At 41.5% G+C, this 26,890-nt stretch overlaps 2 protein-coding genes across 2 annotated transcripts in view; one reads left to right on the top strand and one right to left on the bottom strand.

Annotated features, from left to right (window-relative positions):
• The window catches only part of GLRA3 (glycine receptor alpha 3), a 54,390-nt gene that overhangs the window by 11,358 nt on the left and 16,142 nt on the right, over positions 1–26,890 (top strand). Inside the window, exons 4-5 of the mRNA XM_033942691.1 lie at positions 6,191–6,273; positions 20,625–20,762. Coding sequence (XP_033798582.1) covers positions 6,191–6,273; positions 20,625–20,762 — 221 coding nt within the window. The remainder of the gene's footprint in view (positions 1–6,190; positions 6,274–20,624; positions 20,763–26,890) is intronic.
• HPGD (15-hydroxyprostaglandin dehydrogenase) overlaps positions 11,866–26,890 on the bottom strand; it is a 287,193-nt gene continuing 272,168 nt past the window's right edge. The window contains exon 11 of the mRNA XM_033942717.1: positions 11,866–13,401. Coding sequence (XP_033798608.1) covers positions 13,365–13,401 — 37 coding nt within the window. The 3' untranslated portion in view covers positions 11,866–13,364. The remainder of the gene's footprint in view (positions 13,402–26,890) is intronic.

Here is a 26,890-nt window from a genome sequence, read left to right as displayed (position 1 = left end):
ATGAGACCTCTTGGAGTACTGTAATCATGGAGGCTTGAAGTGTTTCAGAATAAAGTAGTCAAAACTGTGCGGATTCTGCACTAGAAGATATATGAGAAGAAACTCAAAGACCTCAGTATGCAAACTCTAGAAGAGAGGATGGACAAGAGAGATATGATATACTATAGATGTTGAAATACTTAAAAGTCATAAAATGTGATAAAGGCAAATTGTGCTAGAAAAACAAACAAACCTCCAAACCCATAATGAACACAAAATCAAATTAATGGATATAAAAAATGGAGGGGAAAGACCTCAAATGTCCCTATGTCCAAAGCTCATAGCTTGGTTCAAGGGCACCTTGGGGAGCAAGGATATTATCATGGGTCAGAAAACCCCTCCACATTTGATTTTGATTTTTTTAATGTGCTCTAGTGAAAAAATAAATTTTCAAAAATATAGCAAAATTTACTTAATGCACAAACACAAAATTCAGAGTGCTGCATTAAACAAAACTCCCTAAGGTCAACGGGAGACATACAGGAACAAATAGTCCAACAATAGTCCAACAAATAGTCCAACAATAGTCCAAATGCACAATACAAAAACCAGCAGGAAATAAGTAAGTGAAGGAAGGCACTTATCTGTAATCTCAATGGTGGCCAAAACCGTTTCACTCATTGGCTTCTTCAGGGGCTATTAGAACAAAAGTCCATCCACAAAAACATGCTGGAATTGAAAACCCTGCAGCTTCAGAGCAGGGGAAAACTTGTATATGATGCCAAAGGATTATATAGAGACAGAAAAACACAGGTTGTTATACATAATTTTAATTCAGCTCTACTTTGACTGCAATAAAACTTTAATATGTAGCTTTCACCTGAAGGGAGCTTGCTATTTCTTATTTCATCAGGGGTTTAAATTTTTTTTTTACAGTCTTTTATCTTTCCACAGCCTCAATTGCATGAAACCTAACATTTGACTGCTTCTTAAGCTTTCATTGTCACCTGAAAAAGCAAGAAATATTGAAACTACTGAGCTCTCTTTGGGTGAAAGCTAAAAGGCTCATAATAAAAAAAAAAAAACCCAAACATCTAAAAAGTGGCCTAAATGGGTACTTGGACGATCAAAAAGCCTGACGTATCTAAAACCAGCTTAGGACTTTCTCCAACCTCTAAACGCATAGAGCAAAAAGAGGCATTTTTAGAAGAGGGGAAAGGGCGGGAGGTGGGCAGGAGGTGGGCCGACATAGACATAGCCGTATAGCAGGTATAACCAAAACCTAAAACAGGCTGCCTAGTCAGCACTTATACGTTTTGACTTAGATCAAGTCAAAACAGGTATACGTGCCGAAAAAGGGACCGCTGAGCTGATCGCAACTGCCACGATGAGCTCAGCGGCCCCAGCAACCTGCCCACCCCCCACCGCAACCATCGTGGCAGGAGAGATGGCTCATCTCCCCTGCTGTAATGGCGATAGCCACCCCCCCCCCCCCGAACCGCAGCACTTCGGGGTGAGAATCACAATCCTCACCCCGAATTGCTGCAGTTCGTGGGGTTAGCCAATCACCATCACAGCAGGAGAGATGCACAATCTCTCCTGCCGTGATCCACCCCCCCCCCCCCCGGAGGCAGGAAGGAGCCCAACCCCTCCTGCCCCACCGAAACTCCCACCCGCACCCATGACAAGATTGTGGCAGGAGGGAGCCCAACCCCTCCTGTCCTGCCGAAACCCCCTACCCCCACCCTCACTACGATACAGGCAGAGGGGATCCCAGGCCCTCCTGCCCTCAATGTACCCCTCCCACGATCGCCCCCAAACCCCACGACCCTCCCACTTGGCAACCCCCACCCCCCCTGTACCTTAACAAAGTTGGACGGATAGACGGGTTCCAAGCCTGTACATCTGGCATGCCTGCCATTCTCAGAATGGCAGGCCTTAGGGCCTGATTGGCCCAGGGGCCTCAAACCCCACTCACAGGTGGTGCCTTAGGCCCCTCCTGTGGGTAGGGCCTTAGGCACATAGGCTGGGTTGGACCCATGTGCCTAAGGCCCTGCCCACAGGAGGGGGCCTAAGGCAACTGGGCTAATTCCAGTTAGCCCAGGCGCCTAAGGCCCCACCTGTGGGTGGGGCTTGAAGCACCTGGGCCAATCAGGCCCTAAGGCCCACCATTCTGAGGATGGCGGGCCTGCGAAATGGAGAAGCTTGGAACCCGTCCGTCCAACTTTGGTAAGGTACAGGGGGGTGTCGGGGATGGGGGTCTTCAGGTGGTGGTGGGGTCGTGGGGTTTGGAGGGACCGATCAGGGGTTCGGGGATGATGGTGGAGGTGCATTGAGGGCAGGAGGACCAGGAGGGGTTGGGCTCCCTCCTGCCCCTATCATGTCAGGGGGGGTCTTGATTCACCAGGGCAGGAGGGGTTGGGCTCCTTCCTACCCGATATGATTGGGGGGGGGGTAGATCGCAGCAGGAGAGATTGGCTATCTCTCCTGCCATGATCGTTGCTGGGGGTGGGTGGATTCTTTTTGATAGACACCAGTTACAGAATCCAACTTTTAGGCGAAGGACTGGCCCCTCCTTTGCCTATAAGTTCTTGTGTTGGGCGTTTGGGACTTAAGCTTTTTTTGGTTGATTATATGTTGTTAGTGTAGTGGTCTGGGCATTTAAACAACTGAATGTAGAGGCAGGCCATTATTTAAAAAAAAAACTCCTTTTGGATATTTTTTGAGAATGGACATTTCCCCTGCTTCTACTTTCAGCATTTAGGGGCTAGGCCAAAAGTGGCCTTAGACTTTATTTTTTATTATGCCCCGCTAAGTATTAAAGTTTTATTGCAGTCAAAGTAGAGCTGAATTAAAAATATGTATAACAGTCTGCAGTAGGTTTAACGTGAACCAGTGATGATATTCATACCCTAGTAAAAACACCGGAAAGTTAAGACTGTTTGGGTGTTTGAAGTTCACTATCCCTCTTATAAGTAATATCAGATTAACTGGTTTCATTTCACTTGTCTCAGTTTGCTATATGATATTATTCAGTTGAGCGAGTTGTGTTCTGATATTGCTGGATTTTTCCTTAAGATCATCACATGCAATCACACCCAAGTCCCGCTCTTCTGTCGTTCACATAAGTTCTTCACCCCTAAACTGTACTGTTCCCTTGGGTTTTTGCAGCCCAAATGCATGACCTTGCATTTCTTAGCATTAAATTTTAACTGCCAAATTTCGGACCATTCTTCAAGCTTCGCCAGGTCTGTCTTCATGTTATTCACACCATCCTGCGTGTCTACTCTATTGCAGATTTTGGTATCATCCGCAAAGAGGCAAACCTTGCCTGATAGCCCTTCAGTAATATCGTTTATAAAAATGTTAAAAAGAACAGGTCCAATAACAGAACCTTGAGGCACACCACTGGTAACATCCCTTTCCTCAGAGCGATTTCCATTGACCACTACCTTCTGTTGTCTTCCACTCAACCAGTGCTTGACCTAGCCTGTCACCTTGGGACCTATCTTGAGGGTACTCAGTTTATTTATTAGACATCTGTGTGAACACTGTCAAAGGTAGACCACACCAGATCTGTAAACTCCAAACATGAACTTTACTTTCTCTCAGTTGATCAAAGAAAAGCTTTCATAACAGTTCCAGCTTATATACACAGGATAGCCTTTACCTTCTCCTCTTCTCCAAAAAGTTGTTACAAATATGAAACTTAAAGTTCCTCTACACAGGGTAGACTGATGGTATTCAAATGTTAAATGCACAGTTCATATCAGATGTTAAGTACAGATAGCACAAATGTACCTTTGAAAATGCAAGATATTTGCAGTGGAAACCTGGTGCCAGTAACTTGTGCAGAACATAATTTCTGCCCTCTACCAGAGATGTAGGTTACCCCTAAGAGTCTAATATGAGCTATCTGGATAGTAATGCTGCACGACTTGTGTCTATAATGTCTAACCTGGATGGTATAGACAGGCTGAATCTATTCCTCTCAGATATCAGCTTCAGGCATAGGCAATGAAAGGGATCTCCCTCAGCATGTGTGGTCAATGACAGGAGAGATTCCAAAGACAAATTTGGCACCAAACAGAAGAGTTTAAATCTTCTCTAGGGGTATGACTACTGCTACTAGCATACCCTTTCAGAAAATCCAAGAAATACCTTGGCTTCTAATTAGGTCTAATTCCTGAAGTTACCAGAAATCTTGACATGAGCCCCTGACAGCTAACTGATGCCAAAAGGTCTGCAAAGCTCTCAAAATCCCCTTTGAAGCGTTCTTGCCCGAGCAAGTATAAGAAGCTCAACCCGAAAAAACATGACGTCAAAAAAGCAGCTCTAATTATTAGGGTTGCAGATTGCTGAAAGAAAAATCACAGCACTAATAATGTACCTTTGCAAAACTGTCAGCTAGGAGAGCTGACAGCTCTCACTGGATAAGAACCAATAGCTTTAGGAACAGTTAGGAGAAATATGTACACAACACTATACTGCATAGTTTCTCCTACTGTTACACAAATATTTTCCAAAGACAGTTAAGTTACAGAACCAGAGGACATGAAATTAGACTGAAAGAAGGAAAATTTTAAAGCAACATCAGGAAATATTTCTTCACTGAAAAGTCAGCAGATGCTTGGAATGCCCTTCCAATGGAGATTGAGGGGGTTTGGGTTTACAAAACATGGGATAAACACAGAGGATCTCTATTTTCACTCAAAACAAAGCCTATTAAAAAAAGCATGGGGGTATGACTTGAACAGAGCGGCAGTTACAACAACCCTAACATCCCTGCTGAGCAGAATAGCAGGCCATGTTAGTCTTTATCTGTTGTCATTTACTATGGGGCTCATTAAAAAAAAAAAGACATTCGAAACCCGTCATAAGAAGGGTATGGATACTCATGTAGGAGCAAAACATCCAAAGTGTATTTTCAAACAGTCCAAAAGACCACATTTTGCGATGCTAGCAATCCAAAGAAAGATATCCACAAAATGGGCATTCCATGGGTGTTACATAGGTAGAGTCAAGAGAGGAGCACCTTGGCATGATAGCAGACAGCAAAAGGATTTGTCCTAGATGGCAAAACATGCTCGGAGTTAGACCTGTTTTAAAAGTGAACAAAGTGAACAACAAATTGCCTTTTGACCCTCTAACAATCTGGTTGTGTTGGAGATTGGAGAGATAGAAGCAAGTGTTTACAGAGTGACTGAGTGCAGCATTGCCTGCATCCCTGTCTCAACCTTCACCTAACCTGCCCTGCTTCTCTGCCTAACTCCTCTCTCAGCCCTCATCCATATCTGCCAGCCCCTTCCACTATCCTTCCCCACCCCTACCTCCTGATACTTGTCTCTCAAACACCCTTTTACTCCCATTCATTCACCTTGCTCTCCGCCGCTATGCCATCTCTGTCTGTCTATACCATGTGCCAGAAGCTGCATAGTCTGAGGAGATTGACTGGTGGTGGTGGGAGCTCTTGTGGAGGCAGAGGAGAGAGGTCCTGGAGGGCACTGCAGGAGATATCCCTGCATGAGGGTCTTCAGGGCCCTTACATGCTTGCTGGACCTCAATGATCAGGAGTGCCTTGAGATATACTTCTTCAACAGGGCAGCCATACAAGATCTCTGTGAGCAACTCAAACCCCTCCTGCAGACCCTCACCCTCAGGAACAACCCCATCCCCATCCACCTCAAGGTTATCACTTCCCTCACATTCCTGGGCACCAGGATCTTCCATTCAGTCCTAGCAGCCAACACAGGACTCAGCTAGCCTGCCATCTTCAACTGTCTCACCCAGTTCCTGCAAGCCTTACCCACCCACCCACCATCTTCCTCAGCACCCCCAGGCTCTACAGAATAGCATGAGTGAGTTCTATGTCATATACCACTTCCCCACAGTCATTGGTGTCACACTAAGACTCTCCCCCCCCCCCTCCCAGGGGTTGGCAAGGCTACCTACAGGAAAAGGAATGCATAGCATTTACAGCATCCAGGGGAATATGGCAGATGTGTGTGCCAGGTACCCAGGATACAACAAATTCCGCCTCGGCCAGTGATAAAAAGAAACCTAACACAAGTTCTTAGAAGGGGTCTTAAGTTTATTTCACTCAGTTCTACCATTCCCTGAGATAGCATTACTTATTTCTAATCAACAGAATAAGAATGAATATCAGAGTACATTTGGTTGTAGGAATTAACACGTGTTTGTATCCTTTCAGGTTGACTTTAACATTATCTTGCCCAATGGATCTGAAAAATTTCCCAATGGATGTCCAAACATGTATAATGCAACTGGAAAGCTGTAAGTGTGAACAAATAATTTACCATGAAAAAAATGCTAGATAAAATAAAGTATAACATGTAAAAAAAGTTTTATTTCTCTGTAATCCCGGTTTGCTTTATCATGATCTTGATTGTATGCATAATTCTTGTCACTAAAGAAAGACGACATATATCAAGTAGATTTCTCAGGAAGTTCATATTTAATGCTGGGTTTTACTAAGCCGTAGTAGAGCTTTCTACCGCAGCCTGGAGCACTACATGCTCTGACGCTCATAGAATTCCTATGGGCATCGGAGCAGCATCAGAGCATGTAGCACTATGGGTTGCGGTAGAAACCTCTACCGCAGCTTAGTAAAAAGAGCCCTAAATTAGGAGCAAGTTTTAAAAATATAGATCTAATCTAATCTAGTCTTGAATTTATGTACAGAATCATTTCCCGAAGGAACTCGATTCGGTTTACAATTAATTAAAAAATAAGATAACATCTAATAGCTCGAATAGAGAGAGTACTATTATGTAGGATTAGATAGATATTTAAATAGTTGGAGGAACTGGTCTGAATAACTATTGCATAAACAACCAAGTTTTTAGAGCTTTCCAAAATTGCTGTAACTGACCTAACAATGTTAAAGAGTCTGGTAATTTGCTCCAAATTTCCACCAATTTAAATGACAAAGTTTTGCTGAGTTTCCCGGCACATTTAAGTCCTCTAGAGGATGGAAATGATAATTTATAAATTGTTGTAATCTTTGAATGACAGGATCTAATAGCATAGGATCAAATATTCCATAAAGGAATTTAAAAACGACACCTGCACACTTAAAATGTATCCTATAACATACTGGGAGCCAATGAAGCTTTCTCAACAACGGGGACACATGATCATACTTTCTCTTTCCAAAAATTAAAAGCAAATACGGTATTCTATAAGGGGCACTCAAAGTTAGGCGCACAGGCCAGATGCGCATGCAAATTAATGAGTTAATCAGGTGTCAACAATCAATAATTGGAGTTCATTGGCATCAAATTGGATTTGCTCATGCATCTGAACTAATTGCTATTCTGTAAGATCCATGCCTAAATTGTCAAGAATTCAACTAAAAAGAGAGCATGGCCGTGGGAGGAGCATAGGTAAGTCAGGGGCATTCCCAGAAATTAGGTGCAATTTCACCCTATCTGGGCTCTCTGTGACATTTTATTGTGGCGCTGTGATGTGAGGGAGTTCTGGCCCATGCCTTGGTAGGGTTACCAGATTTTCCAAAAAGAAAATCTTGACCCCTAGACCCGCTTCCCTAGGCCCGCCAAGTTCTACCCATCTCTGCCCCGTTATGCCCCAGTCCCGCTCCCAATCCCGTCTCAGCCCCTCCCCCCGCTGCCTCCTGTCTGAAGTCAATTTGTTGGAAGCTTTTCAAAACCCGGACAAAGTGCCTGGTTTTGAAAAGCCGTCCGGAGGACATATTCAGGGAAATCCGGACGTCTAGTAACCCTATGCCTTGGTATCTTTGTTTTCTAGTGCAGTGTTCTTCAACCACTGGTCCATGGACCAGTGTCGGTCCACAGAAATTTCTTGCTGGTCCACAGGGCCAGCACGTGCATCAGGCCCAAAACAGTGTTCTTCAACCGCCGGTCCACGGTGCGATCGATGCGGCGTTATCTTTGAGCCAGCTCCCTCTTCCTAACTGATTCAGTGCACAAAGCCACGGGCAGTGGCTCCTATGGGCATCCTGCGCCTGAACCGGAAGCCTTCTCTCTGACGTCGCAATGTCAGATGGAAGGCTTCCAGATGAGGCATGGGACATGCTCAAGGCCCGGCACAGGAAGAAGATTTTCGGGCACAGGACATGCTGATGCCGGCGATACTGATGCGGAGGGAAGTAAGAAGAGGGTTCGGGTGGGTTGGGGGATCTCAGGTGGCGGCGGGGGGTGCCCGATGGCGGCGGGGGGGTGCCGGATCGCGGGGGGGAGGGTGCCCGTTCGCGGGGGGGGGGCCTTCGGGGGGAGCAATGCCGGTTCTAGTGGGGGGGGGGGAGAAGGTTTGGGGTGGGAACATATCAAAGCAAGTTTCCCCTTTTGGATTACGAGCATGCTCCTGGAACGGATTATGCTCGTAATCCAAGGTACCACTGTATAGGCAAAGACTGAAGTAATTATGATAGCATTGGAAGAGTTAATGTGATGATGGGATGCTCAGCCAAAGTGTAATCCAGGATGGGACAGCCAGCAGCAAGGGTGTTTCTCTCTGTGCCTGTACCAATGTTGCAATTCAGCAATTATTTCATGTATCAGCATGGGGGGGCTCCATGAGTACATATCATTGAATAATTATGATTTTTGGTTAAATGAGTACAATGAGTGGTAACAGCTCCGACGCTCATAGGAATTCTATAAGTGTCGGAGCTGTTATTGCCATGGCCAGTGCTAAAAAATGCACTACAGTTTTGTAAAAGGTGTGTGTGTGGGGGGGGGGGGGGTAGTTTGTGATTATATAATTTCATACTGGGTAAAGGTGTCTTCTGTGTAGTGTGTATGAAAGATATGGTTCTCTGTTAGCATTGACTGTGCAGGATCAATCTGTACTCATCTGGCTTGTTTAGTTTTACAATGGGTGAGTATATAAGATGCTGCCTTTTCCTAGGTACATTCTTGATGTGTGGATTGTTACTAAAAATCATGTTTTTCATATAGATGAGGAGGTGTCAAAAAATGATGGGCCCTGCTTCTATTACAAACAAATATTCACATTCATATTACTCACACAAGGGAATCTCTCCAACCCTGCCTTTGGTAACCGTCAAACAGACGCCAAAAGCTCATTAGTTCTTCTGCGCATATCATATGCTCCCTTTTAAGGAGCTTCTGTTGCTTCTATGTTGATCACATGTGCCTGTTTTATGATTTCCTATTCATTCAACCACCCGCTAATTCCCAGGGATTCCACTTTAACAGCGTGACAATATATCACTTGCAATCTTTATCTCTGTGATTTCATAAAGGCATAAATGATGACATCATAAATTCTCCTGTAAAAACTGTTTTAACAAACTGCAATTTTTGAATATGGTATTGTCTTGTCTCCTGAATAAGAAATAGCACAAAGGGCTACAGTGAAGCCATGTTCTGAGCACTATATAATTCACGCATGTAGGAGGTTTTGAGGATAATAGAAGAGTTGTTTGATTAAATGAATTAAAAAGAATTGTTGCTCTGGGATTTGTGAAATATATTGCTAATGAACCTGGGACTATATGATGTAATATTCCCTTTCATATGTAGAAGACCAGTAAATAAGGTCAGGAAAACGGGGAGATATGATTGAAACATATAAGTACATCACTTGACACATCGAGTCAGAAGATGATATCTTCTGGCTCATGGGACCCTCGACCACCAGAGGGCATCCGCTGAAGATCAGGGGAGGGAAGTTTCATGGCGACTCCAGGAAGTACTTCTTCACCGAAAGAGTAGTGGATCATTGGAACAGACTCCCACTCCAGGTGATAAAGGCCAGCAGTGTGACGGATTTTAAGAGAAAATGGGATACTCACGTGGGATCTTTAAGGGAGTAAATTCAGGGGAGGGGATACTTGGAATGGGCAGACTTGGTGGGCTATAGCCCTTTTCTGCTGCTTTTTTCTATGTTTCTATGTTTCTATGAAAACCATGGCCTAAAATACCGACACTTAACATTATGACACGTGGTCTCTTCTATCAAACTGCGCTAGCAGTTTTTAGCACAGAGAGCCGCGCTGAATGGCCCGCGCTACTCCCAATGCTCATAGGAACTCTATGAGCTAGCGCAGTTTGATAGAAGAGACCCTTAGTGGTATCTAAGTTGAGTAAGGCACCACTAGGCATGATTCTATGAAAGATGCCTAGCCATTAGGTGCCATTTATAGAATCAGGGCCATATTTATTTATTCAATTTCATATACTGTTCTGCCCAGGGAGATCAGAAAGGTTTACATGAATTTATTCAGGTACTTGAGCATTTTTCCCTGTCTGTCCTGGTGGGCTCACAATCTATCTAATGTACGTGGGACAATGGGGGGATTAAGTGACTTGCCCAGTGTCACGAGGAGCAGCATGAATTTGAACCCACAACCTCAGGGTGCTGAAGCTATAGCTTTAACCACTGCGCCACACACTCCCGTGTTATAAAAATAAATAAATATAATAGCTCATAGGCAGATCCTAATTAGTGCCAATTAATATCAATAATTGTTAAGGGCTCATTAACTACGCCCAAATTTGGGTGACCTTCAAAGAATTCAAGGGATAGTGAACATCACCCTGGCACTTAAATTTCACTGATCTTTTGAGAATTTACCCATATGTGGATAACTGATGATGTTGAATACACTTGAAGAACTCTCATCACCACCAGTTATATATTTAGGGGATAAGTTATCAATATAGGCTACCAGTTAGATGCGTTATTTTACCTCAACTCCTAATAATAGACTTATGCTAGAACAAGCATATCTCTAAAGAAGACTTTATTAGAGACTATGGACCTCAAGTGCCCGCGGTTATTTGCCGTTGGAACCCGTCTTGGCTAATAACCTATATGCAGGCTATCATCAGTCCAAATGTCTCTTTTTGATTTCTAATTTTTAATTTTCAAATGTTATTTTTTATATATATCAACTTTTACTATTGTTCCCCTATTGGGGACTCTTATAATCTGTTATATAATACTTAGCTCGGGTGTAGTTTTCTACCCGGCCATCAAGATGTAATGCTTGGGAATGGTTTGCAACACGGCCGCTGGAATATAATGCGACAGAAGTTCTCCGTTTCGCTCTATTGTTGTATGAAGAGCTTCTTCAGGAAACTGTTATTTTGCAACTGCAAATACTTTTAGTACTACCTTGGCATTTCCTAGCCGTTAAAGGAAGCTTTCTGAAACGCAAACCTGTTCTATTTATTCTGTTTGTCAAATAAAGCTTCCATTAATCAAAGGAATTGCTTTAGTTTTCCTCTATTAACCAATGGAATTATTTTTCTACCAACCAATAGAATCACTTCATAAGAACATCAGAATTGCCGTTGCTGGGTCAGATCAGTGGTCCATCATGCCCAGCAGTTCGCTCATGCAGCGGCCCCCAGGTCAAAGACCACTGATCTAAATGAGTCCAGCCTCACCAGTTTAGCAGGAACTTGTCCAACTTTGTCTTGAATCCCTGGAGGGTGTTTTCCCCTATGAAAGCCTCCGGAAGAGCGTTCCAGTTTTTTACCACTTTCTGGGTGAAGAAGAACTTCCTTACGTTTGTACAGAATCTATCCCCTTTTAATTTTAGAGAGTGCTCTCTCGTTCTCTCTACCTTGGAGAGGGTGAACAATCTGTCTTTATCTACTAAGTCTATTCCCTTCATTATCTTGAATGTTTCGATCATGTCCCCCGTCAGTTTCCTCTTTTCAAGGGAGAAGAGGTTCAGTTTGCTTCTATACATACAGCTAGGTCAAATGCTCTACTCTACCTTTGTAGTGCTCTGGCAAAATCTGTACAGTTATGGGACTATATCAGCCCAGAAATTTATTTGTAGAACTAGAGGGAAATTAAAAGTGCAATGTCATTGTATAAATTTTACAATAACGATCCACCTTAGGAACAAGTTTCTACTTTGATGTCTTTATTGTCACAACCTACAGTAAGGATTTACTCACATTAACAAACCTAACTGTGTACTATGATAAAGGTCACCACAAATGAACCAAATTAAAACCTCTCAGCTCATCTTCAGTAACCATGTGGTCCTAATTATGGAAGAGAAAATGTAAATCAAGAGCTGTTGAGACTACAATTAATTAATATCCTTCATCCATGATTAAATTAATCACATGCAATTTGACAACAACTGCAATGAATGAGTATGTGTGTTGATTGCTGCAGAGCAAGCCATCAGAATTAAAACTGTCTTGACCTGCCCAGAAAATGAATTGCATTTATAGTAAAGAGCAGAAGATGCCTCACCTGCTCCAGTGTGGTATATTAGAGGAGCCTTGCACAGCTGACAATTTAAGTACTGTATTAACTTGGGGGGGGGAGGGGGAAACCTGTACCCACAAACAGTCATCATTGAACCTAGTTGGTATGATAGACTGGAGTGCAATTGTATAATAGGGAACAATGGGTAGGTATTTACATTGTATAAAGACATGTAGGCATCTGCTTATCTGTATGAAATGCTAGTGTATGTGTTAGCAGATATGACTTGAATGTAAAAGTGATAATTTGCACGTACTTCAGCTGGTGTAAATGAAGACTCATACTTTATGCATACGAACATGTAGATAATAAAATACCGTAATATATCTGCATTTACTAACTCCACCCATGCTCTGCCCTAACTCCTCCCATGTGCATGTCCACCAGCACTGTATGAGCCCTTATGTCAGGCACATATTTTTATGCCAGTCAGTATTTTATAAAGGGTCATTTATGCATTCAAAGGGGAATAACTTTATAACATTACCTCTAAAATGATGATGATGTTGATATCAGCATCTAGTCTAAGATCCTTACCTTACCAGGGTGCTGGTTAGAGTTTGTGAAGACTCCATGAAGTCATAGAAAGCTGCATCTTGTGTCTAAAGGTCTAAATGCCTTGACATTTTTTGCTTACCGGCATCATCATTGAAATTTGCATAGCATAGCATATTATTTCTTATACCCCACACTTGTCTACTAAGAATAATTGCGGCTTACATAAGATTAATAAGGATTCAAAACAGGAATATCATGAATCAGACAGAGCTTAAGCTGGCCAAACAGTGATGCTGTCTCGTCTATTGGCTAACACAGGTTGTGTCTCCATCATGGCGCTCTGAAGTATTCTCGTTTCTTTCCTCAGTTACTTGATGTCCCTATTGAAGACTTCAAAGTTCTTCTGGAGGGTGAGAATCAGTAGCTCCTGGCCTTTGGTGACAGCTTTTTCAGCCATGGTGAGTTCTGCAGAGAGATGGTTTTAATATTGCCAGTGAAAGTCATCCAATGGAAGATGTTTTAGCTACTGACAGGACAGATGTGCTTCTTGTCAGCTATGCAATGCTCTGAAAGAACAGAAATTTAGGCTACTCTGGAGCAGAATCCTTCTCTTCTTCTCTTTATTAGTAGGATACAAGGGAAATGAAGAGAAAGGCAATTCTGTAAAATTAAAATGAACAAACACATTTTAAAACATACTTGACCATGTTTCTTATTCATTGGTAAATGCATACAGCAACCTAGTAAACCAAATTGTGCCCTTTAAACCTGACACAGGGAATTCTCTTTATGAATGCTACTGGTTTCAAAAAGGTTCAAAAGAAACATACATGACCTATGGGTAGTGGTATAGCAAGGGTAGGAGGTGCCCAGGGCGATGGCATCCCCTCTGATGTGTTTGTGGCATGGTCTTCGGTGTCTGTGTGGTCCAACCAGCATTGGGATTACCCATTGCATGTGGTCTATGCAGTATCATAGGGTGACTCCATGATGGGGCTGTGTGTTCTGAGGAGATATCTGATCTGCTGTTGGGATGGGTAGAGTAGGCTTTGGTTCGTCTGGTGCTGATCAGTAGGCATAGAATTGTTATGACATACCAACTCATTTTTAGATATTCACTGTAGAAGATTGGGTTGGTGTTGTAGATGTATTTGAGTGAACTCACATTCAGAGATTACTGCCTTATAGCAGGTAGGTTAGATGTTGCGATTGTCTCTGAGTTGGCTTATGCTCAGAAGTTGGTTCCCTGTAGTTTGTATGTGTGATTAATTGCTGTAATTGAATCGGAGTGGGCACCATGAGTGACATCAGTTGGAAATGACATTTAGGGAGATGTTGATCAGGGTGGGTTAGAGGTCACCTTGTGCCATGCTGGAAAGAATCTGCAGGTGGCACGCAAGGTCTCCTTTGTAGGAAAGGTGGATGTGGTGGTAAGGTTACTTTGAGTTGGTAGAATAGTTATGTAGTAGTGAATTGTAGGTTGGTCTCTGTGTATAGTGTAGGAGTGAATATGTGATAATTAAGTAGGGTAATCAGAGGCTTGGAAGCAGGAGACCCAATTAATGAAGATTTTCCTTAGTCAGGATCAGCTGGAGGGTTGAGAGTAATGCATAAATGTAATGTGAGCCTAGGGGTAGGTGGGATGAGGGACAGAGTGAAAGGGCCTAAACTACAGCAGATATGTATGTAATTGCAGCTGTAGAAAACTATCTTTAAAGTCACTAGAAGCTGAATATCTGGTGTCTGTAACAATTGCTTGGAGAGTAGAAGGTGAGAAATAGCAGAAATGAAGCAATAGACTAAAAGAGGAAAATGATACCTGGAGTACAGTTGTCCTAGGTGGATCAGGGATTTATTTATTTAAAAAATTTATTGTCCACTTTAAATCAAGGGAATTACAATAAAACATATAAATTCAAATATAACATACAAAACACACATACATAAAATGCACCCAAGAATCAAATAAACAGATTCTAAGTTATCAATTTCCTTTTCTACAGGATTTCATTAGATTTCTAAGAATGTAATCTAGTTAGTAAAAGGCCTGTCAAGGAGGTATGTCTAACATCTTTTTAAAATTCATCTTATCACCACACAGTCATAAAACTTCAGACAGTAAATTCCACAGCTATGGACCTGCAGTTGAAATAGCAGATGTCCATGTTTTCATATAATGCACGTCACTCGCTCCCATTGTTTCCAGTTTCATCGCACCCTGGGATCGTAACAGTCTGGTGTATATCTCTGCAGTATCCTAGCCAAAAACCAAGGTGTGACCCCATAAATCACCAGATGAACAATCATCAAAATTTTGTAATCTATATGGTATAAAACCGGAAGCCAATGCCGATGTTTTAGTGCAGGGGTAATATGTTCATATCATGATACTTACATTACATTAGTGACTTCTATTCCGCCTATACCTTGCAGTTCAAGGCGGATTACAAAAGAGCTGACTGGACATTTCCAATGAAGATACAAATTTTTTATTTTTGGTTACAAAAGAGGTGAGAAAGCTAGATAAATTCTGAAAGAACTTGCAATTTTTTTGGGGGGGGTTACAGAATAGGTGAGAAAGCTAGATAAATTCCGAAGGAATTTGCAATTGGATAGTAAGATGACTGTACATTTCTAGGTAATATAACAAATAGGTTAAAGTTAGGTTACAAATAAGATTGCATTACATTTCAGGGATCTGTATTCTTGGTTGGTATTTTGAGGAGGAAGAGATTACCTAAGTGGAGGCTTTGGGAGGGGGATTTACCTGGGAGGAAGGGGAAGAGGGGGGATTAAGATATCTGGATAAATTTTTTGAAAAGCAGGGTTTTGATTTCTTTTTGAAATGTTTTGAGGTCGCCCGTTGCCGTCAGCAGGTTGGAGATGGAGTGGTTAAGTTTTGCTACTTGCGTCGCAAGAAGGTTGTCAAACATCTTCTTGCGCTGAGTGCCCTTGAGCGGAGGGAAGGCAAAAGGGGTCAGGGTTCTTCTTTGTCTTGTGGTGAGGATCTGATTTAAGCGGTTGTTTAGGTAGGAGGGGGCAGAGCCGTTTAATGCTTTGAATAATAGACAGTAGAATTTGAATTGAATTTGTGCTTGTATTGGTAGCCAGTGAGAGTCTAGGAAGGCAGTTGTGATGTGATCATATTTTCTCAGAGAGTAGATCAGTCTGAGGGCGGTGTTTTGTATAGTCTGAAGTTGTTTTATCATGTTGGCAGGACAAGGTAGATAGAGGGAATTGCAATAGTCCAGTAGACCTAAGACTAGGGATTGGTCAATTAGCCTGAGTTGAGGAATTTTCTTATTTTACGTAGATTTCTCATAATTAGAAAAGCTTTCTGGGATGTCTTATTGATTTGGGACTGCATTGTGCAGCATCTGTCTATCGTTACTCTTAGGAGTTTGAGTTCGGGCTGTATTGGGTATTTGGTGTTCTTAATTTTCAGGTCTGTTATAGTGGGAGTTTTGGCCTTTTCGAGCAGAAGGAATATTGTTTTATCTGAATTATTAATCTTGCTGAAGTATTCTGAATAATCTGCAAGGCTCGTATTTTCATCTTGGTCACTCCTAACAACAAAACATTACAAAAATCAAGCCTGGTAATCATCAAACTCTACAATTATTCAAAAGTCCTGGCTAGGTAACATTGGTTTTATCTGTGTTAATAGCAGGATGTGTGCAAAGAGTAACTGGTTGAAAGCAGCAGTTAGGATCTGCGTACTGATAGCCTGGATTTGGCACTAAGGCCGTGAAGCAGTGTTACCGGCCATAAAACGATCATCGGCCTGGCCTGTTTGTGTTCAGTGGTTTTTACCATTAATCATTCTTGGCTATTTTTTTGCTCCCACCTGCTAACTTTAAACTTGTGCGAAAGTTTTTTGCCTATGATGCTTTGGTGGAAGAGGATGGGTACACCTCTCCGTTTGTCTGAGGCTTTTCTTTCGCTTAAGTAATAAGCTAGCTTTCTTGGCTTATGTGATGCTTTTGTTTTGGAGTGATATTTTTGAATCTTTGTACTATACTTCCCTCCATTCCTCCCTGTTTTTTGTGAGAGTACTGTGGCATTAATCTCTAATGGTGTCCTCAGAAGCAAGCATAAACATTTTCCAGAAGCATATTTACCAAAGCAGAGAGAGAAGAGGAAAAAGAGTCTTCCTTGTTGAGGGAGATTGGCTGCAGATCTTATCATCATTGACAGTTACAATAAGATAGGTTTATTAGCAATAAGCAAAAGGCAACGCACATGAAATAGCAAAGTACAGCATATTGTCTATAAGGATAACACACATACAAAATAGCAATCTGATGTTCTTTTGGGTCTGACTCCTCTCTCTTCTCTTTCTGTTATACCCATCGGCATAATATTTATAGTAGCCTAGGGTACCACCTAGTTACAGATTACATCACATTCATCATTTTTATTGGCTATATGGTGTATACACTTATCATGGAGCCATACTGAAGTGTGACGTCCCTGATAAATGCATTCCCAATACTAAAGCTAATAACTTCAGAGAGCAAGCCCCCACCTTCCTGAGTTACACTGTCCTTCGCTAATACTTCTTAGGAAGACCTATCATGTACTGTACTGTTCTGAAAAGTCTCAAAACAGTGATGTCACAGTCAGAAGATCTGACTGCTGGTTTCTGGAGCAAAGGTGGATCTCTCTGTTACTAGCAGTGAGGAAAATAATTGCTTAGAAGTTTGAATTCATATGCACAATGTCTCTCTTAGAAATATAACTATTTGGGATTCTTAGGGGTCTTCGCCTACAATATATGCAGGTCTTATGCTTGTGTCTTCTTCCGCCTACATTTTCATGCAGGTCTTACTCCCGATTCTCCCCTGATTCATCCTCATTTTCTTAGGTCTAACTTGGTGACACAAGGTAAAAAGATAGATAGTTAAAAGATAAACTAGGCAGACAGGAGCATTACGTTTGTGCACCAAAAGAGAATGAATGAAGTCAGTACAAACTTTAGGGACCATTTAAAATGCCTGAGAGAGAGACCAGAATTTGGAAAATTGCTATCAAAATGCTTTAGAGCAGTGGTCTCAAACTTGCAGCCCGCCAGGTACTATTTTGAGGCCCTCGGTATGTTTATCATAATCACAAAAGTAAAATAAAAGAGTTTCTTGATCATATGTCTCTTTAGCTATAAATTACAATATTATTATTAAGACTTAGCCAAAAGCAAAGATTTATAAACTATAAAGAGTTTTACCTCATGCAAAATTATCATTTCTTTAATAAGACATTAACTATTTTTTTCTGAGGCCCTCCAAGTACCTACAAATCCAAAATGTGGCCCTGCAAAGGGTTTGAGTTTGAGGTCACTGGCTTAAAGTTTGCAACAAACTGTACACAGAGAAGCAGTGGCTTAGTAAGGGGAGGGGGGTGCAAGGGGGGCGGTCCACCCCAGGTGTCGTCTTCCTCGAGGTGCCGGCACCCCTTCTCTTCTCCACCTCCCTTCCCACTCCTCCCCCTGCTGCGCCCGCATGCCCGCACCCCTTCCCCGTACCTTATTATCTTTGGTGCGAGCAGCGACGAACTTGCTGCCGGCGTCAGCTTCAGCACTTTCTCTGACATCATTTCCGGGAGGCAGTGACGGCATAGAGAGCTCCAAAGCTGACCTCACGTCAAAGTTAAAAAGGTACAGGGTAAGGGCATGGGGGTGCGCACGTATGGCGGGGGACGGGGAAGAGGGCAGGAGAGGCGTGTCACCGCCCCAGGCGCCGGTCACCCCTCATTACCCCACTGCAAAGAAGCTTAACGAACTCACAGAAAGAAAGAAAGGAACATGTAGATATACAGTGATTAAAATATTGAAGCATTTAACAGACTTCAGAAGTACAAAAAGGAAGCATTTTCTATAGCAAGAAACAAATTCAAAACAAGTGATCATGATTTAAAGTTAAAGGGAAGAAGGCTCAGAAACAATATGAGGAAGTGTTTTCTTGCTGAAAGAATGTTAGATATCTGGTACAGCCTATAAGCAGAGGTAACAGTAACCAAAACCATAACAGAAATCATTCTTAGTCAGTTACAGAAAGCAATGGTAACAGCAATGGTGAGGAGAGAAGAATCAAACACGATGAAGTGGATAAGTCCAAAGAAAGACTAAATATTCCACAAAATCCTTTATTCCTTAATTCAACGTGTATCGACTTGACATGCGCATGTTTCGGCCCAAATGGCCTGCTTCAGGAGTCTCACAAGTCTGTGTATAAATCACGAGAACATCCAAAAATCAATTCGGCATCACATGTTCCACATTACAAACTGTGGAACTGAGGTGGTGGTTTTGTAATGTGGAACATGTGATACCAAATTGATTTTTGGATGTTCTTGTGATTCATACACAGACTTGTGAGATTTCTGAAGCAGGCCATTTGGGCCGAAACATGCACATGTTTTTCACCGCATGCAGTTCGCAAGAGGTGGCGGTTTTGTAATGTGGAACACGTGATGCCAAATTGATTTTTAGAGAAGAATAAAATAAATGGGGGTCTTGGTGTTCCATCAGTTCTGCAAACCACGATGCTAATTGTGTCTGAAACAATTTCAAATTTAAAAATGGGAGAATATGAAAGGAAATTGTATAAAACAGTAGTACTGGCTCTTACTACCACACTCTACGTGCTAAATGGTTAGCAGTGAGGGGCGATAAGCTTGTTAGTATTCACAATCGTGTTAACACGTACTAACCGCTAGAGAAATCTGTATATTTTACTAGTTTTTTAGCCCATTACATTAATGGGTGCTAGAATAGATGTGTAGACTTAGGCATTTCTTTCTTTCTTTATCTTTCTTTCTTTATCTTTCTTTCTTTCTGTATATCTGTCTGTCTTTCTCTCTCCCTGCCCCCTTTCTTTCTTTCTTTCTGTTTCTTTCCCTGGCCTACTGTCTGTATTCCTCTCTTTCTTTCTGTCTCACTCCCTGCCCGCTGTTTGTCTGTCTTTCTTTCTGTTTCTTCCCCCTGTCCAGCAGTAGCCCTTCTCCCTTCCTTTTATCTCCCCCCTGTATAGCAGCACCCTTTCCCTGCTCCCCCTGTCCAGCAGTAGCCCTTCTCCCTTCCTTTTACCTCACCACTGTCCAGCAGCATCCCTCACAATGCCAAAGAGCTGCGGTCATGTTCTCACAAGCCGTCTGTGTGCCCCAATAGAGAAACCACCGTTTTTTACATTTCGTTGCCTCATCTTCCATGTCGGTGCGAGTAAGAAGGGGGACACCACACCCGCTATAACACGGCAGCCAGATCAGAAGAGCAGAAACCCCCTCTCCCCTCCCCCCCTACCCGCTCCACACACATGCCCTCTACAGCACGTAGCACATCAACTCCAGCAGCCAACTGCCAGCGCTCGGCAGTGTACTGCGCATGCGCAGGTACGGCACCATGGATCACGGACCCACAGAGTTTGAAGTGCACATGCACGCTAAGGGTTTTATTATAGCGGATGGGCATCTTTAGCAATTAGCATGTGCTAACGCAATAGCACACACTGACACGCTTATTGCCCTATGATGGATCCCCCCCGCCTTAGTGTGCTAACTGGTTAAATAAGTGCTTAAAGTTAGGATCGCAAAAAGGCTAATCGGACTCTGAAGTGAATATTGGTCAGTATCGGTTAACTTTTGGGTGACCACAATGACCCAGATATTCAATGTTGGAGCCTGAACTTGGCCCAGTATTGTATAAATTCTCATACTCATACTTGGGTGCATTCTATAAATAGCATTTAAACACAGAGCGCCATTTATAGAATAGTACTTAGTGCAATTCTTTGGGGTGCCCAAATGTGGGCAGCATTTATAGAATTGAGTCCTTTATGTGTTGTATTATACTGAAAACTATATTCAGATTTGCATATTTTCTCTTCCAGTTGGATACACCATGAATGATCTCATCTTTGAATGGCAAGAACAAGGGCCTGTGCAGATAGCTGATGGACTTACTTTGCCGCAATTTGTTTTGAAAGAAGAAAAAGATTTACGATACTGCACTAAACATTACAATACAGGTATGAAAATTGGGGGGGAAATAATCTTGACAAAAGTTACATTGCTTTGTTATTTTTCAGTTTATTTAATAGTTCTTATTAATTAATATTGTTTCTACTATATACTAAGGTGCTCATTTTCAAAGCAGAGGGACATCTCAAAATAGCCCCCCCCCCAAAAAAAAAAAGTCCATCTGCCAAAAAATGTCCAAATCACAGTTTTCAAAAGTCAGAATGTGGATGTCCTACACTGCAGTTCATCCATATAGCAAGGGGGCAGATTTTGGGTGGGTTTAGGGTGGGACTAGGGATAGCCCAAATTTAGCACACCCAACCGTGATAACCAAATGAGAAGAAATGTTCCAGTCTAAAGAGAAGGGCATCCTAAGTTAGACCTATTTCAATCACATCCAGGGTATAAAAAGGTGCCATGATTAAGTAGCTGACCACTGGAATTTTCAAGGGCATGACCCCTCCTTAATATCCCCCAGTGGTTATTATCTCCCTCCCTCACCTCTGAAAGTGGTACTGGAAAGGGAACCTAGACTTCCTGACAATATCAGGTATTATGTACTGTACATTTTGAAGACAGTGGAAAACAGATCTGAAGGGTAACCAAGTGGTCAGTGCAGTGGACCTTTAAAAAAAAACCAGGGAACCCCGTTTCGAATCTCACTTTAACTCATTTTTTTTATTGTGAGCCCTCCTGAAACTGAGATTTCTAGTGCAGTAGGTGTGTCATTCTGGAATGATGGGTTATATGCCCTTGCTTGCGAGCCATTCAGAAGGAATCCACTCCAGTTTTTGAATGCCTCCTCCTTCATTTGAGGGCTCTACTGCCCCCTTCATTTTTCCTTCTGTACACGAGTCAGAATGAATCTTTCTGATCTGCTCTATATATTTCTTTATTTTTTTCTGTCTTTTTTTTTGAGGGGGGGGGGTTAAATGGATTTTAGTTCTCAGAGCTCTACTAATCGAGGGTCCAGCTCTGCTTGCATGGAGAAGAAGACGACCAAGGACTGCAGCTGGCAGGCCAATCTCTCTGTGGTACCTGATGGCCAGCCTGCAGAAGCTTTTCTGGAGCTCAAGATCCATTCTTCTTGTAACATTACTCACCTACTGGGTTGGAAGGGTTTGGGTGCAGGGTGTCAGGCATCCACAGGGTGTCCAATGGGTGCAGGGAATGAGGTTGTAGGTTCAAATGCTGCACTGCTCCTTGTGATCCTGGGCAAGTCACTCAATCCTCCATTGCCCCAGGTACATTAGATAGATTATGAGCTCACTGGGACAGATAGGGAAAATGCTTGAGTACCTGATTGTATAATGCTTAGAAAACTTTGATAGGCAGTATATAAATACCAAAAATAAATAAATAAATAAACATTGAATTTGTTGACTTTTCACTGCCAGGGTTCTTCTTTGTAAATAGGATTTCTTCTCACTCATATTAGGAGATTCAGACAGTGAAAAGCCTACTGGCTGTTTATTCTTAAAAGCTTGAAGCACTTAAAGCAAATTATAAGCAATGGAAAGCAATGCAGTTGTCATTGTTGAAGGAGACGTTTTTGGACAAAGGAAGTTGGAGAACTATATGAAGCGTTTAAACGTATGATTACTTAATTCTCCTCAGATGCTGGCATCCTCACCTAGAGATTTATTTCACAATTAAATCAAGGACATTGTGGGTACAATTACAGAAACGTTATTATTTATAGGTAGGACAACAGAGAGGCACTAAAGACCAGCTGTGTAAAAGCAGCATTGTCCAATAATTTATTAGATCTTTCTAGGATGCTTGAGAGCACAGGAGAAGAGGCTAAAGAATGTAGCATCAGGATTGGTCAGCAATATTTTTGGTAGGCCAGGTCCAAATATTTCTTGATGTCTGTAAAGAGAAACAAGAGAGGAAGTACTCTCTCTTAGACCTACTTATACTTTGCGATTTCCTTTTAAATGTATGACTAAATATAAGATGAATTTTTAGACTTTTTATCAATCATTCCAGTTTTACTTCGTCCTAGAGGGTAAAACCCAAAACTTTCATAATGATTGAGTGCTGCAGGCTCATTTGTTAGATATAGGCATTGTCCTTCCTTCCTCACATATTTTACTTTACTTTTTTACCTATCTCTTTATGGTTCTGTTTTATTGGCCTCCTTCCCTAGTGGTGTGCTATAAGAATGTTCTATTGTATTAGTCTGTGTTTTTTTATACTTTACTTTGTCTATTACTGATTGATTGGAGATTGATTAAATATGCTGTTTTCTGGTAATAAGTTTGTCGTCATTACTGTATATTTTCAATAAAGGGGAAAAATGAAATGAAAAGGAAAAAGAGCAGATATTGCATACTGTATACCTGTACCAGCCAGGTAAAACCAGAAACTGTAATGCATGTGGATCGATTTTTTTGCTCCATCAAAAATTACAAAGACTAGGGGGACACTCGATGAAGTTACATGGAAATACTTTTAAAACCAATAGGAGGAAATTTTTTTTCACTCAGAAAATAGTTAAGCTCTGGAACGCATTGCCAGAGGATGTGGTAAGAGCGGATAGCATAGCTGGTTTTAAGAAAGGTTTGGACAAGTTCCTGGAGGAAAAGTCCATAGTCTGTTATTGAAAAAGACATGGAGGAAGCCACTGCTTGCCCTGGATCGGTAGCATGGAATATTGCTACACCTTGGGTTTTGGCCAGGTACTAGTGACCTGGATTGGCCACCGTGAGAACGGGCTACTGGGCTTGATGGACCATTGTTCTGGCCCATTAAGGCTATTCTTATGTTCTTATGTTAGTGTTTGTTTTAGTATGCTAAGTATGGAATCATGTCTTGGGTTTATCTATGGAATTATTCCATAGTCCAAATATTTTCTTTTATATTTTCTATATTTTATTTTTATTTCAAAATTTTTAATTTTAATTTAGTTTACTCAATGAAAATTTGTTGAGATGTACATATTGCTATTGACTGGAATTCATTTTTATTTTATTTATTTTTATATATTTATTTTTTATCATTATTTATTTTCTATTTTAATCCTAATTTAATTTATTCAATGAATTCTTGTTGGGATGTTTCAAATCTTATTTCTATCTCTGTCTTTATATTTCACATCTTTACTATTCATTAATTGTTTTTCTCAGGTACTTTAGCTAGATTGTGAGCCTTCGGGACAGTAAGGGAATTTCCAAGTACCTATCTTTATTTATCTTATTTCTATTGTATCTTTAATGTATCTTTATTGTAAACCACTTCAAACCTCACAGTATAGCGGTATATAAGAAATAAAATTAAATAAAAATTAAAAGATTGAGTGTGTGCTCTGAAACAGAAGCATATAGAACTGAGACAATGTTGGGAATTGCGAGTCAATAGATAAAAGGTTTACATAGCTATGACTCAGTATGGATTAAAGATCTAGAGACTTTTGAAAATATAGCAGACAATTGCCAAAGAGACATCAGGTTAGTATAATAAAAAGGTATCACCTACACCGTGTTTGTTGACCTTATTTCCAGATGAAAATTATAGCATAAGACTGCCTGTGATCCTTTATTAGAGGTAAAGTCCATCCTCATTGCTCTGAAGGAATGCTGGCTGTCCACAGGGCTCATCACAATATTCGGTTCATAGACAAAATCGCAAGAGACAACGGCGCGCCGACAACTGAGCGTAAGGTTGACGGCGTGCCGAAGAAAAGCACTATTTTAAAGGGTTCTGAGGGGGGATGTTGGTGGGGAACCCCCCTATTTTACTTAACAGACATCGCGCTGGCGTTGTGGGGGGTTTGGGGGGTTGTAACCCCCCTCATTATATTGAAACCGAACTTTTTGCCTGTTTTTTAGGGAAAAAGTTCAGTTTTAAGTATAATGTGGGGGTTACAACCCCCCAAACCCCCCACAACGCCAGCGCAATGTCTGTTAAATAAAGTGGGGGGGGGTTTCCCCACCCACCCACCCCCCGTCGGAGCCCTTTAAAATAGTACTTTTCTTCGGCGCGCCGTCAATCTTGCGCTCAGTTGTCTGCGCTCAGTTGTCGGCGCGCCGTTGTCTCGCGCAATTTAGTCCCTTCACCCAATATTCATTAAGGTTAAACTCTAGGAAACATGCCGCTTATCTGTGGGGTGAATCAATATGACTGCCAGCGCCTGATATTGTATTTGTTGACCATTGAGGAATGCAAATGTTATTGCTGAAACTTGGATCCTGGTTTGGCTATATTTAATAAAGATATTTTTCTGAAGACAAGATCTGATAACTTAAGATATACCAACTTTCTATATTGGCAGTCTAGTCTTGTTGATACTCTAAAGAATTCATGGAGGTGTTAAAGTTCCTTCAGTCTTTATTACTCATGTTTCCAGGTCTTATTACCTGCCAGAGTCCTTAGAGCAATGTGTGGGAGGTCCTTCTAGTGATGGAGCCAGTTTAAATGTTTCTAAACTAGTAGAGGGCTTGGCTTCAGAAACTGCTAATAAGGGAACACTTCTAGTTACATGATATAGAATACATTAAGGTTTGGGCACTTAAAATGTTCTTCAAGTTTGAGCGTAAAATGTATTGGGGCTATCGTTAATGTATTTTTTCATCTAGCTCAGGCCTCTCAGGAGAGATGAAAGTATTTTCTGGCTAAGAGGCAAAATACTGTTTCCTTGGGAGCTTTTTTTTCTTTTTTCCTTGCTATGTGGTATGAAAATTTAGAAGATTAAGATCATTTTAAAATCATATTGACATTTAAACAAGGGCATTTATATGTCTAAATTGAATACGTATTCAAATAGCAATTAGAGAAAATCACTATTTGGGGATATATACTCCAAATAGGGGCTTTATATAATTTTAAACCAGGGTCATTTTGAACGTCACTGTCAACAGAGCAGGGAATGGGGTCTAGGGATTATTCTTGTACCTCCACTAACCCATCAGGGACACCTCTGTCATGTACAGGGGAATCAAGAGTAATGTTAGGTGACACTGCTCATCCAGGAGGCATGGGATAGTTGAAGTTGGTCATCAGAGCAGAGGATGTGGGTAAGGATGTTTAATTGGGAAAGGATCAATTTGTAAAGCATTGTATCTGAGTAATTGTATGCAGATAGTATTGATGCACCTACCCCCAAATTCTATAAAGTCTGGCTAAAGTTAGGTACCAACATTGTCACACCTAGCCAATGTAGGCACCTAAATTATTTATTTATTTAAAAACTTTATATACCACCCGGAGTCACAGCAGTTTCCATATAAGCATACATAAAGCAAAAACAATAAACAAAGAACAATACAAATCAGTGTGCAAAATAATATTAAAACATATAAAAATAGGTCCTTTAAATTCTTAAATAACGTATTTGATAAAGTGTTACTAAAATGCCCAGACAATGTTAGGAAAGACATATCATCTATAAACAGGCTAAATCTGCACTAATAATTGGCATTCAGCACCTCATAATTGGGGTTAACTGGACTTAATTGAAAGTTTAGTACCTAGTCCAAAGTGTGTAGTTAAAAAAATGGACCTGGTTAGGAGCAGATCATAGGCATGTTTTTGAATTAGGTGTCTGTTTTTGACTTAGGTGCTATTGTGTGCCTAAATTAGGTGCAGGTATTTAGGCCAAGAAAATTCTGTCATAAATATGATAGCCTAAAATAGAGAATGACACGGTGAGCGTTTACCACGGTAAACCGTGGTCACCGCAGTAAATCCGCAGGAATGGAGATATTTGCAACTGTATACCACAGGAATGGGGACAAGACCTTTCACTGCCCCGCGGAAACGAGGCAAGATGTTTTACTGCCCCGTGGGAGTGGTGAAGAGTCTTGCTCCTGTGGTATAAAAAATTGCATCCGTTTCAAACTTGGCATCTCCTCCCCAGCTCCTCTTGCACCTATTTTACCTTTAGGAGCCAGCCATGCCACGATGAAGACAGAAGGAACCCAAAACCAAAGCCTGAGACCAATGTGATTTAAAGAATAAAATTACCAGACAACAAAAGGTAGAAAAAAATTAATTCATTTTATATTTTGTGATTAGAATATTTCAGATTTGAAATATGTATCCTGCTAGAGCTAGTATTAGACATAACTGGGAACCGCAAAGCCCAGGCTGTGCTTCTTTAGCTTCCAGCTGGCTTAGGGCTCTCTCTCTGACC

This window comes from Geotrypetes seraphini, chromosome 1 (assembly GCF_902459505.1).
Source record: "Geotrypetes seraphini chromosome 1, aGeoSer1.1, whole genome shotgun sequence".
Classification (NCBI taxonomy): Eukaryota; Metazoa; Chordata; class Amphibia; order Gymnophiona; family Dermophiidae; genus Geotrypetes; species Geotrypetes seraphini.
This window is presented reverse-complemented; position numbering and strand designations above follow the sequence as displayed.